At 40.8% G+C, this 14,367-nt stretch overlaps 1 protein-coding gene across 1 annotated transcript; it reads left to right on the top strand.

Annotated features, from left to right (window-relative positions):
- The first annotated feature begins 4,836 nt into the window (after nucleotides 1-4,836).
- Nucleotides 4,837-7,694, top strand: dusp1 (dual specificity phosphatase 1). The gene is made up of 4 exons (XM_052075355.1): nucleotides 4,837-5,481; nucleotides 5,703-5,848; nucleotides 5,941-6,160; nucleotides 6,674-7,694. The coding sequence occupies exons 1-4, from the start codon at nucleotides 5,073-5,075 to the stop codon at nucleotides 7,027-7,029; spliced, it is 1,131 nt and encodes a 376-aa protein (XP_051931315.1). The 5' UTR covers nucleotides 4,837-5,072; the 3' UTR covers nucleotides 7,030-7,694.
- The last annotated feature ends 6,673 nt before the right edge of the window (nucleotides 7,695-14,367 follow it).

Here is a 14,367-nt window from a genome sequence, read left to right as displayed (position 1 = left end):
CATTCGGGCTTGAGAAATGTAGTCGGACGGTGACTAAGAGAGGAAAGGTAGTCCGCACTGAAGGGGTCTCACTCCCTGAAGGAACAATAGCAGACATTGAGGACAGCTACAAGTACCTCAGTATACCACAAGCCAATGGCAAACTCGAACTGGCAACAAGGAAAGCGGCTACGGTCAAATACCTCCAGCGAGTGAGGCAAGTCCTAAGAAGCCAGCTCAATGGCAAGAATAAGATCCGGGTAATAAACAGCTATGCCCTGCTCGTGATCAGATACCCTGCAGGAATAATAAGGTGGCCAAAGGAAGAGATTCAGACCACGGACGTTAAGACCCGAAAGCTCCTAACCATGCATGGAGGGTTCCATCCCAAATCCAGCACCCTGAGACTTTGTACATCTATAAATCTATTTGTATATTTACTTCTGTGTTTAAAATAGGTAAACCATATTTTTCAGACAAATTTTCAGAAATTTGTACTATTTTGCTTCTGTACCCCAAATGTTTTTTGTCATTCTATGACTAATCCCTGACACATACATGTTGGTGATTCGCCAGAAGTAGAATTTAAGACATCTGATTATGAACTGCAATTAATTTTATTTAATTTATTTTTTTATTTTAACATTTACTTCTTATGTAAGTGATATTGAAGCTGATATCCAAATGAAAATTACAATGAAAATAAAGAAGCAATAGAAATGTAAAAAAAACATATCAAAATAAGAATTAACCTACCTGTTCTCGTTTTGGCATGGCTGTGGTGCATGTTACTGATTTTGGAAAATAAATTATTCAATATCTCCACATACCCCCTGCAATGAATGTGTGCCCTGTGATTGGCTGGCAAGCAGTTCAGGGTGTACCGTACCCCACACAGTTGGAATAGGCTCCAGCATACCCCGCGGCCCTTGTGAGGATAAGCGGATCAGAAAATGGATTGATGGATAAGATACAACTTATTTCAATTGGAACATTGTATCAAAGCAAACACTAAATACAAACATATCACTGTTCATTTACCATTATTAAAGAATGGGCAGGTTTACATTTTACCACCTTACAAAACAGTAACAAAAAGTTCCCTCATGATGATCTGTATTGGTAAATTATGAGTCATTTCATCTTTTTTGGTTTTGGGGTGTGGGCTGTTTATGAATTTAAACACATTCCAGTCAGAAACACTGTCAGCTGTTTGTTATGGCCGTGTGTTTTCCCACGATTGCTCAGGGGTTGCCTATAGTGACAATGACAGTAAATGGGTAAAGATGATCGCAAGTGACAGCAAAAAAAAAGCTGTCGTCTCTTTCACTTCCCCTTCTGACTGAAGACTTCCAGACTGTAATTATTGGCATTGGACGCATCGCCCCTATTTTCAGGCCTTGGTCGAAACTCATTGGCTTGTTGTTATTGCAGGACAATATTTTACATAGACAATTTATACTGTTCGAATTTGTGATGTATGTCAAAGTACTGGACTGTTGTTGTATGGAGCTTAGACTTGTACAGTTGACCTCTTTTGCTGGTCAAATGTATTTGCTCACCTGACTCATCATGACTTGGTGGAAGACACAGTCTTTCTTTTAGGACAAAATGTTTCGATACAGACTACCTCCAGCCCCTCCTCCACTGGAAAGTGTATAACATTCCTACTCTATTGCATTTGGTTTGCTGTTGACTCATCTCACAGGAGCGTTAGGTTAAACTGGCTGCAGAGTTTTTGCACTCTGTTGTGATTAGTTACGTTTCTGCCCTTTTGGTTTCCCATCCACCCCTCACCCCCTTTCATAGAATACATCCATTATCCTTTCTTTCACCGAGGTAAAAGCCAGGTCATAATGGCATGGATGTGGATTCAGCGGGTTGATAGTCCTGCTCGGGTTTCTCTGGAGTGAGAATGAGGTCATAGCCTTAAGCAAATCTTTTGAAAAAGATAAGAAAAACTTGGCCCACAAACAGTCCAACAATATAATAGTATGCAAATCACTGGATTCATAGATATACAACTGGTGAGGCAACATGAGTTGAAATTCCAAAGCATACCCGAGAGGAGTGAAAAAACAAAAAAAGCACCCTGGCGTTTACGCTGTGAAGCTTCAAGTCACAAAAGAATCAAACACACCCTTTACCTGTTGTCAACAATGACCCTCCTACTTCCTTATGATGAGACAGCAGGGCTCATTCTGAGTCATCAGAGCAGTGAATGAAATGCGTTTCTCCGAGTGGCTGTCACCCAAACAAGAAATAATCATAATCTGGACCGTAATGTTACATTCCCCTGTTTCAGTTACTTCGCAACTGGCAGCTTGAAAAGGTCTCCATCTGCCGTTGTCTTCCTGGAAGACCTGTGTTTTGGTACACAGCATGTGGAAATTTACTGGACTTGAGATTTCTATACAGTGATTAACTTTTATGGTTTGCCTTCACTCTCGGGGCATTGAACATTATGTACCTCCGACTAATAAAAACAAAGAATAAATGTTTATGGCCCCTGTGCCAGATATTTACATATTATTTTCTTATTTGTCAACCCTTTGGTCAAGAGGCAAAACAGAAATGTAGTTACACTAACATCATGGAAAATTCATCAAATTCCTCATTTACTGGAGTACAGATAGTACCATCTAAATAAGGTATTCACTCTACAATCGTTGATGGGATACCATGACTGACAGTAAAACAAAGCAACAGTTGAAGAGGCCTACTATCGCAGAATCTTCACTTTAAAATGTTTAAGTATAATTTATAATTGTAGTAATTATATTTAATTGATGGGTGAAAAAAAATACAGCCGCAGCACAAAAATTGTTGATGATGTCGTGTTGTCAAATAAAATGAATTAGGCCAACTTGTACAGCATATTTTTCCTGAAAGCTAACGAAATACATGTGGCAGTATTTTAGCATTTGTTTATTGTCTTACACTTTACACAAAATTTATGATTTTAATGAGGAAATACTATCTCCCCAAAATGAATATGCATGCAGATGGAACGTCTTAAATGTAAAACCTTCCAACACAAACGTATTATTTATCCACATGAATGTGTAACTGTAATACTTGGCTTACACTAATATTAGACAACACACACATTCATTCGCAATCACCAATGGTTATTTTTGAAGAGTCACTGACAATGACTGTGTTCATGATAAGACGTCACCAACATGTGATCAAAATGACTAACCATCAACCGCTTAGGGGAGTCAACACCAATGGTGGGAAGTAACCAAATACTTTGTTATTGTGTATTGAAGTAGATTTTTCTGCTATCTGTACTTTGCTTTTGACTCTCATTCTCTACATTTGATCACAGATAGGCATATTACATTTTTCTAAATGATGTAACTCAAAAGAGGTAAAGTCACCTGCCGTGGAGCGCTTCTGTGCAGCGACATGGAGCAACATGAACTGGGGAGCATTAACGCTGGCAACAGATCTGGATGGGCAAAATATTCCTCATCCATGGTCTCATATAGGAGTCTTCATGAATGATTCGTGGTGATTTTGTTGTCATCCAAAGATTCTTGTCTAACCAGAAGAAACAAATACAGGCCGGACATATGTTTTCAGGTGTTATCATTACAAGGCTCATATGTGTAATATTATGCAACGTGTTTTTATCCACACACAATACAGAATGATTTATCATAAGTCATCAATAAGACATTGTAGACCACTGACAGTATTCTACATGGTCTTTCGTTTGCATTTATGTTTTTAAATCTTTTTTTTTTTTTGTAAATGTGCTTCAATGTCGCCAATATAAATTCAGCCTCCTGCCCGGAGACAGCTGGGATAGGCTCCAGCACCCCCCGCGACCCTAGTGAGGATCAAGCGGCCTCGGAAGATGAATGAATGAATGAATAATTTAATAAACGACTTTTGTTCTCTTTGCAGAAGAAACAAATACAGGCCGGACATATGTTTTCAGGTGTTATCATTACAAGGCTTATATGTGTAATATTATGCAACGTGTTTTTATCCACACACAATACAGAATGATTTATCATAAGTCATCAATAAGACATTGTAGACCACTGACATGGTCTTTCGTTTGCATTTATATGTTTTTAAATCTTTTTTTTTTGTAAATGTGCTTCAATGTCGCCAATATAAATTCAGTTAGTTAATTTAATAAACGACTTTTGTTCTCTTTGCTTTGCAAATGTCTTCAGCTGTTCTGTTTGTAAATGATTTTAGGTGAAGCTATATGAATGAAGTTCCCTTGCCTTATATTACACTGTAAGTTTAAATACTGATATAGTACAGTTGGAAGATATTTATGACTTATCAAATTCTATCTATCTATCTATCTATCTATCTATCTATCTATCTATCTATCTATCTATCTATCTATCTATCTATCTATCTATCTATCTATCTATCTATCTATCTATCTATCTATCTATCTATCTATCTATCTATCTATCTATCTATCTATCTATCTATCTATCTATCTATCTATCTATCTATTTTACCAGAGTTCAGCATTTTCTTAGTGGCATTTTCTGTATTTCTACGCAGCTCTTGAGTTACTACTGCCAAATTTGTCACATCTGATAAACACTACAAAGTGATGAAGAAATATTTGTCTCCGCTTGGTTCGTGGCCGCGCTGAGAAGGGACAGCTGGGAAATGAAGGCGGACGCGGACGACGTGTGCGTGCCTGAGACCGAAATGTTCCGAAAGCGTGCGCGCTCTCGTGTGGTGCAACTCAATGCAGGCGGGCGCGTGCCTTTGACGTCATGCAGCCTGGCAGGACGCCAGTTAAGGCGGTCTCGTGACGTTAGTGGTCTCCCAGTCACAATATGTGGCCGTATATAAAAATGTGCTTCACCGCGACTTCCACAGTCACTTTGCCGTGAACTACAGTTACAGGAGACACCAGGGAAGAATTTAGAGCGGCGGATACACTCAGAAGACTCTACGAGCACTTTACGTTTACATATTTTACTTAGGAGCACACGAGCATACTTTTTTTGCCGTCTGAAGTTTTCTTATTTTTTTTAATCGGAACAAATAAAGCGGAGACTACAACCAGCAGCTCTCCACCGCTTCAAACTTCAAGCTATATGTATTTGGATCTAACTTTTCTTTCCCGTTGCCCTACTATGGTCATAATGGAGGTGCCCACCATCGACTGTGCGTTCCTCCGTGGTCTGTTGGAGGCCGACGCTCCGGGCTGCCTGGTGCTGGACTGTCGCTCTTTCCTATCCTTCAACGGCTCCCATATCGTGGCCTCCACCAACGTCCGCTTCAGCACCATTGTGCGGAGACGAGCCAGGGGCGGCCTGGGACTCGAACATATTGTCCCTAACGAGGACACCAGGAGCCGGCTCCTCTCCGGCGAGTACAAATCGGTGGTACTTCTGGACGATCACAGTTGTGACTTAAGCCACGCCAAGAAAGACGGGACTTTGATGCTGGCTGTGGCAGCCCTGTGCCGGGACCCATGTGGTGCAAGTGTCTTCATCCTAAAAGGTAATAACACTGTGTCTCTCTCACATATGTTGTGTTTGTGTGTGTCTGTGGCAACAAATGTGGTTTACAGCTGTCACCATACCAGCTGGTGCTGCTGTAAACAAATCAGAAATAGACTCGGCCTCTGTTACAAAGCAGTTGTTCCCCTTTTTTGGGCTACGCGATTACAACGCCTTCAATTTGTTTAATTTTTTAAAATGTTGTTGTATTTTGGTCCTCAGGTGGATTTGACGCATTTTCTCAAGATTATCCAGACATGTGCACCAAGCCTTCTCCCTCACAGGGGCTCAGTTTACCTCTGAGCTCCAGCCACCCAGGAAGTGCAGACCCGAGCTGCAGTCCATGCAATACACCACTTTATGATCAGGTTTGTGTGGTTTATTTTTCTTCAAAACGATTGCGACAAAAAGTTTACTTTTCACCTCTCTGACTGACTGTGTTTACATGTCCTCTTCTTAGGGAGGTCCCGTTGAGATCTTGCCCTTCCTGTACCTCGGTAGCGCTTACCATGCTTCGCGAAAAGACATGCTGGACATGCTGGGGATTACGGCCCTGATAAACGTCTCTGCCAACTGCCCCAACCATTTTGAGGACTCCTTTTTGTACAAGAGCATCCCTGTGGAGGACAACCACAAAGCAGATATCAGCTCCTGGTTCAACGAGGCCATTGACTTTATCGGTTCGTATTTTTTGGACACTGCTTTCGTGCTCTGTTAATAGCAAAGTGAGTGTGAAGAGTGAAAAGAATAACACCCCATCCTTCACTCGTGGATTTAAATTTGAAAAAGTTCCCTCCAAAAACTGACCAGCTGGCTATGCAAGGGGCCCCTTGGTTACATCATCAGCCCCCCTGCCCAGACACACACTGCTTTTTAAATGAGTTGCCAGGCTGTGGCAGTAGTGGGTTCGGCTTGGCTCCGCGCCGAGCTTTTGTTGTGTCTTCACAAAAGACGATTTCTCCTCGCTCGCTGGCGGCCTTCCTCCAAAATCAATATGCTCAGGGGGGTGAGTTCCCCTTCTTTGTGTATATGGCCCACCCCCCGTTTAGGGATGACCCCCACAGGCCTGCACCCCCGCAGGGCCATTAACCGTGCTCCTGTGTCTTTATAGCAACTGTGAAGACCTGTTTCATGCATACATAAACAGTCCTTCTTGCAAAGTGCTAACTTTGCCACCTTTTTTCTTTGTGCAGATTCAGTTCGAAATAACGGCGGTCGTGTCTTCGTCCACTGTCAAGCGGGCATCTCCCGGTCGGCCACCATCTGCCTCGCCTACCTCATGCGCACAAACCGCGTCAAACTGGACGAGGCCTTCGAGTTTGTGAAGCAGCGCCGCAGCATCATCTCGCCCAACTTCAGCTTCATGGGGCAGCTCCTCCAGTTCGAGTCACAGGTGCTCGCCTCCTCTACCTGCTCGTCAGAGGCTGGAAGTCCGGTCATCGGCAGCGGCAGCACCGTTTTCAATTTCCCAGTGTCCATCCCGGTGCACTCGTCCGCCAGTCAGCTCTCCTTCCTCCACAGTCCCATCACTACCTCTCCCAGCTGCTGATGCAGAATGGGACGTAAACATCTAGACTCGAGCAACAACTTACAACTGGTGACTATTAAACAGTGGTGCTGGTATCACTGCAACAAACATAACCTTGTATCCCGACGTCAATTTAAGGACAGACGTGGCAGCTACCAACGAGCAGTATTGATGTGTAACTGCGCAGCGAAGCTGTTGGATGTTTGTGGAATGATTCTGCTGCGTGAAGGCAAATGCTTTTGATAATCACAATCATGACTTAATAACAAATCAGAGGGCTAACAGCAGTCTCAGGAAAGTTGATCTCACAAATGTCTCTATTTTGCTTCCTCGTTAAGGGATCCAAAACCTATGCTGACAAGTTACTGCTTCATTTGAAGAACAATGAATGTACCCCCTCTGCTTATTGTGGATGTGGCAGGCGAGGCCACTTTCAATGCAAATGTCTGCCTTTGCTCGATGTGACGATCCTGACATGATGGGGAAACTGACCATTAAATACCTCATGTTTCTGTACTGTGTACTGCAAGCCCTGGTGGGCGGGTAGTCTACAATGATTGCTATGTGACATATTTATTGAACTAAAGTAATATATTTCTCTAGTGTATCTATTTTTTTCAGATGTTCATTTCAATGTTTTTATACCACAGAATAAAAGTGATGCGACTTTGTACAATTAAAAGTGACTCTTTCATTGTGTTGTTTGTCCTTAATACTTCACAATAAACCATATCAATTCATAAGCTAAAGTATGCCAGACATAAAATATATAAGAGACTAATCGTGTGTGTGTGTGTGTGTGTGTATATATATAGAGTCATACCTCGGTTTTCGTAGCCTATGATTAGGGGGTAGTACATTATGCAGAAATAACATAAAAACAGTCAGATTTGCGTAAATCACAACAAACACGTCTGCTCACAAAGAACGCTTCACGAGGAAGCCGAAAGAAGTCAAGTGGAGTATTCGGGTTTGGTCGAAAACCGGTTTTCAACATCTTCTTGAGTGTGGTGCTCATGTGCAGAACTAAAACTGTAAGCGAGATGTTCTGAGAATTGCTTTTCTGAGAAGTATATACAATATCTTTAAAGCTGAGTTAGTTTTGCTCATTTTGTCTGACAGTTGAATTGTCCAGGAGAAAATGTGTATTTGGGATCAAAGAAAGCTATTAGCTATTGCATCTAAACATACTATCTATTTGATGATTGGACATTCATTCCAAGATTTTATTTTGTAAGATATCTGTTGCAAGCTTCATAGAAAATATATAATACTGTTAATACTGTCCATACATATAAATTAATATATGGACCAACTGCCTCTCTGTTCATGCAATGGAATCCTATCATTAGATTTTTTCTTCTCCCACAGAAGACACATGATGTCATGGCGTCTTCCATTGTTGGGGCCATACTCCCTCTGTATGAATCTGTGTGAGGCCTGGAGAGCGACAGGAGGCCTAAAGAATTGGCGAAGGAGCCCTCCTATGTTGCCACAATAGGAGCAGCTGCAAGGCGTTTGGGAAAAAGTGTGACCACTAAAGAGCATTGAGAGCTCAGTCGCGCGCCGCTCTCACATGCCAATGGCAGTAGAGGGGGGTGGTTTGTTGGGAACGGATCGGGGCCATTTGTGAAGGTGCCTCTGAAAGGGAAAGCAATATGTTTGGTTTGCAAATTAGCCAAAACATTGGCTGTGACTTCCAGTGGACTGTGAGAAAAAAGTGATTGGACCGCAAAGTCTTAAAGAACAAAACAGCCATCTGCACTCATTGGCGCTGGAGACGGATATAGCAGGGTCAACTTAGATCATATCAATCAAAACATACATGCATGAAACCAGCCCAGAAAGATAGGCTGAAAAGCCGCACCGTATGATGTCACAATGCCAGTCGCGATGTGTTATCGCAGTGATTCCCAAAGGCTGGTACTTGTAGTACTCGTGGTATGCAGGCTTCCTATGAAGAAGAATCACAAAATCAAATGGTCAAACGGTGTATATTATTACAGTGGTTGAAATGTTTTGGGGTTTATTTTCCATCCAGTACAGCACATTTGTTCAGTAAAGTTCAGTTGTAAAATAGCATAGCTAATACGGGCTGCCTCAAATCACACCTTGCCAAAATCTTTCGTAAACTTGGTGAGGTAAAGCAGTGATCCACATATAACACATTGGTCTTAAATATCGAATTTTGCCAGGATAGGACCGCATATATATCCACATTTGGGGATTCAAATCAAGAAAATCAATCAGTTTCAATAATAAGCAGAATACAACCACCTGTACTCTAAATGCAATTGCTCTTCACAACAGCACGTTTTTTTTGTGTGTATGTGAACAAGAGATGAAAAACGTCATTTTTAGTTAAAAAGAAAATAATCAATCTTGTGTAAACAGGCCCTGAATCCCTGCCATGTAAATAATCTTTGAGACAGAGCATCAGCCGTGTTGACGCCTCTGCGGGAAATGCTCATCCATGACCTCACCAGTTCCCTCAGACATGGGCGACATATGAGCAACCCCCCGCCCATAACCACCAGCCCGCCTGCCTTTTAGTGTCCCTTGAACTTCTTGTTGCATTTATTTGCCTGTGTGCGTGTGAAAGTCGTTAAATGAGTTTGAAAAAAAAAAAGCCTCTGTCAATAGTCAGGTCACGAGATTAAAGCATTGTCGTTATGTGGCTTGTGAAAGGGTCAAGGGGCTGTCAACAAGAGGTAGGATGCTTGGGTGCGAATCCTGCCAGTCACATCAAGAGGCAAACTACAGTACGTTTTGTTTCTCCTCGGCTGTGTTGTCTTTTCAGTCAGACACCGTAATGACATTTGCCATTGGAGTGGTTGTTTGATTTAGCGACAGAGACTCTGACTCAACCTCAAAGCCGTTTTAATTAACACCATGCAAAAGAAGTGCTTTGAAATGTGAAAGACCCCCGCTGCCATGGCAGGAAGTGAGCTCATGCAACTGCTCTTTTAACATCATCAAGTACTAAATTTGGCGGGGGGTGCTTCTTAAATCCACACAGTGCAGTTAATGCACTTAATAGTCACGGTAAAACAAATCACATGGCATAATTTGCAATGCGGCAATATTTACCGCAGGAAATTAGTCACGTTGTTGTTGCTCAGTGATGTCATGTGAATGTGACACATGGCCTGCCTGGAGGATTTTATATGAGATGGGATGGTGTGGATCATCATGTTCTCATGAGAATTTATAACATGTCGTCATCCAAATCATCGGGATTTATGTACACTGTATACAGAGAGGTTTGTTCCAAAATACTATTAAAAAAACATACATTTAAAAATGGCCAATCGTGTCATTCCATTTGTTGTGAACAGACTCTATTGTCTTGTGAACGTGTTCAGACAGAGATAAAACTAACGTTAAAAATTTAACAGCGAGCATAAATGTAATAATCTCATAAATAATAATTGATTCATGAGATTTCGGGAAAAAAGCAAGATGACAGTGTCCTTCGATCGCGAAAAAGTGCGCATGCTTCACTGAAAATAATGAATGTGTAGATTTTGAACAATAATTATTTAGAGGTTCGGGGATATCACTTTTGGAAGATGAATTGAAAAGCCACCTATTACATCCACAATTTTCAAAATTGTTAAAAATTCCAATAGTAAAGGGGGCTTTTTAAATTCATATCAATGCAAACAAAAGTCAGAAGTTGTTATGACAATTTTTTTTGTCCCCGTAATTATTAGCCAACACAGTCTCCGAGTTACAGTTTAATGAGAAACACACAAAGGGGACAAGGAAACACAAACAGACTCACTTAAAGTTAATTTGTTGCTCTTGTGCGATACATTGACTTTAAACTTTATTAACTTTCATGTATCCCGGAAACGAGAGTGGAGTGAACCTGGACGTGTGCCTCTCCAGCATTCAGCCAGTAGGTTGTTGTTACTTCTACATCCACCAAGTCATCAAGCACAATGACTTCAGCATGAAAACTCCAAAGGTTTGTTTTCTTTATGTATAGTCGACTACAGGGCCAACTCAACACAATATTCTTCAACAAGTTCACTTTACACAATGTCGGAACACTGTGGCTTGATGATTTTTTAAGTTATTTTCAATTGGTGGAGCTCTGGGATGCTTCAGCAGGGCAATCTTTTTTTCCAGTCAAACAGAGGGCTGTCAAATTAGAGTGCGCAATTGCATTGCAATGATATGGTTTTGTCAATTGTTCAAAGTCAAATGTTCAACTTGATTTTTTTTTTTAACCATTTTATTTTGTACTAACACCAAGTGTCCATTGACTTTTGGAAGGAATACCAGTCCCAGGGGCAAACAAAGCCCCCACTTGCCCCCAACTGTTGAATCTGAGTCACCATATACAGGGATCGAAAGTCCGAGGGTAAGTGTAAACGACAATGATCAGGCTCTGTAAACAAATTGCATAAACATACACTGACCAAAATGACCTAAAATATTGTCAAGTCAGATATTGGCAAGGTTAATTTCATAACAACAACTTGCTAGTCCAAATTGGTTTATCCAAAGGCATAACGCTTTTCACAAATACAAATCATCCATCAGAAGTGTGTTCTGCCATTACTTGTTAGGCAGTGAAGTACTTGACAACATCCAGAACATTTAACGTGCGTGCCGACCTTTCACACAGATGACGGTTTTCAGCAATCACATTGAAAAAGTAACAGCGCTGTTTTCCACTGCTTTTGCTTCGAGACCCGTTCTTAAACATTTGTGATTTCAGGCTCCAGTTGCAGTTGTCATGTCTTGCCTTAAATGATACCATTTTCAACAGTCTTGTGAAAACAGCCCTCGAGAATACTCTCTCACGACTGGGGTCAAATTCAAGGCCTGCGGGCTGGATCCAGCCCATCTCACTTGAAAATAATGCCGTTGGACTGGCAAAAATATTTGTGTCAAGACATCTCGTCTGGAAGCAGTGAATGTGTTCGCTGTTTTATTTATTTATTTTTTTGTGTAGTGCTGGAGAAAAGAAAATCAGTTCACTCGGCTAAGTTGACCACAAAATTGATTGACACAAATATTGCTGACTTAAAACCGGATTTACAACCTCTGGAACCAATGTTTGCCTGCTTTTGTGTTTACCGTACACCCATTTGTTGTTGACGGGCGGTCTGCCATGGAGCAAGACTCAAAAAGGAAGTTTCATGTAATGACTGCAAAGCGGAGCTGTTGGAGCTTTGGGAACAGGCTTAAGCCATCACAGTGTGTCCCATCACTTTTTTTTACAGGAGCAAATCATCTTCCACTATTCGTTGTGACCACATAAAATAATTTTGGTGCATGTTAAAGCTTCTTCAGCTCATTTAGCTTAGCATTGTTTGCTCTATTAACGTTGCTAAACAGTGATAGAGTGTGAGTGTAAAGCGATTACGTTAATGAGGCAAACTTGAACAAAAAATACAGAGCAGGCGAGTGTAAGAGTCACGTATGGATCTTTTATCTATTTATTTCTTTATTCATCGTCACATTCGCTGCCAGCAGGCCAACGGAGCAGCCTCAATGGCCATGAAAGTCATTTCACCTGGTCAGAGCACAACACCACAACTGTGACTTTGTGAAATCTTCTGTCTTCTGTGAAAATTAATATGAACATATTGCTTACTTATTAGTAAGTATAATACAATACATGCTGATTTATATAGCGCTTTCACAACAGCGGCAGCTGTAACAAAGCGCTTAACAAAACAAGTATCGTGTTTAATATACAGCAAGTTTGGAAAACTCGAGCGTGAATGATGGAATAATCGATAGGCTAAGCGATTCTAAAAGACAATTATGAAAAGTATAACAGAGGAAAAACAAGATATCTGTAAAATACAAAGAATCATGATCAAAGGCAGGGACTATTATGTAATTATGATTACGTCTAATATGTCATCCCTCCGAGGACAACCATAACTCCCCGTGGCCCAACAGGAAGGTGTTTAGGAGATTCCAGTGCAGATGATGTTGTCAAAACAGAATCCGTTTACATAGAAACAATGATAGCCAAGAGAATAATACGCATTACACCCTAGCAATGAGCTAGCTATGTCCTTTTGTCCTTGTGGAAATGTAACAAATACAAATGTCACAGAGGATATGTCATCATGTTTGTAAACATTCGTCAAGATACTTTGAGCTGGCAGAAATGTAATTGACTGCCGCTGATCTAACTGAAATGGAAAAAAACCCAAAACAGATAGATCCCAAAAGTTCTGTTTTCCGAGTCAGTCAATTGATCAACCTCAATGATCGTGTTCACTATGTCTGAATTTCTGTTTTGAATCAATTTAACTGTTGAAATGTAACTCCTGGCCAGCGTTCCTTCTCCCTTTAAAGAAAATTTCCTCCCCTCTCAATGGCCATAGGAAATAGAGGAAGGTCTTTGGTGAAGCCATTTTGCCTGTTCCTCTGATGATTTGGAAGTGTTTGTTCAATAATGGTTCTATAGGAGAAAGTTAAAGCTTTGTGTGATTTCAAAGTAAAATATCCTACAACAGTGCCGGGGTTGCGATTGCAGTTTTTAGTTACAGGTACATGCTCACACATTAATGAGCTTCCTTTTTCACAGAAGACCATATTCAACATGTGTACAGAAAATATTTTTTTCCCCAAAATGTCCCCTTTGAGACCAATTTTTAAGTTATTGCATTTATGTGTTTTTAGCCGTTGTTCCACAAACAAATTGTTTTTTTGTGCTTAAGAATTGAGTCATGATTAGTTCCAATTTGATGACCTCACTGGACCTTAAGACAGGATTAAATCTGTCATACAGTGAGGTGGACACACACAGGATATCCAAAAAGATTTCGTCCACACATGTCATGGCTAAATGCTCACCAGCAGCAAATCTGTAAGAAGATTACAACTGGGACAGGAAGGGCTCCTGCTTGTTGGAACCCGCTCAAACATGCACAAACAACAATTTGAAAACTTGAATTGAAAAAACGAAGTAATATAAACTAATACAAATTCTGTTACAGTAAATACATTGCATGAATAAATTACACATATGAAACAGGACAAGACGCTCACTGGGCGGAGATAATTTCTTTCACTGAACTTTAAGAGGTGGATTCATCCACATTTCTCAGCTAACCCTGTTTAACCCTGTTTTAAGAGAATTTGAGTTCTGCCAACTTCAATTTTTGTCTTCAGCGCTGTGCATGCAGTTCAGGCTGTTTTTTTTCCAGCTCCGTTTGAGGAGTCTTTCTCGAGCGAGGAGAGAACAGACTTGTAACAGATCTGATTGGGGCAGAAGAATTTCAGTTTGAATCTATGTGCTGTGATTGATATGATATGACCACGACAATGTTTTGTATGTTTGTTGTATGCATATTAAGTGGAGTTCTTGTAGGTTGAAAT

Source organism: Hippocampus zosterae, chromosome 1 (assembly GCF_025434085.1).
Source record: "Hippocampus zosterae strain Florida chromosome 1, ASM2543408v3, whole genome shotgun sequence".
NCBI lineage: Eukaryota > Metazoa > Chordata > Actinopteri > Syngnathiformes > Syngnathidae > Hippocampus > Hippocampus zosterae.
The sequence above is the reverse complement of the archived record's forward strand: the minus strand, read 5'-3'. Positions and strand labels throughout refer to the sequence as shown.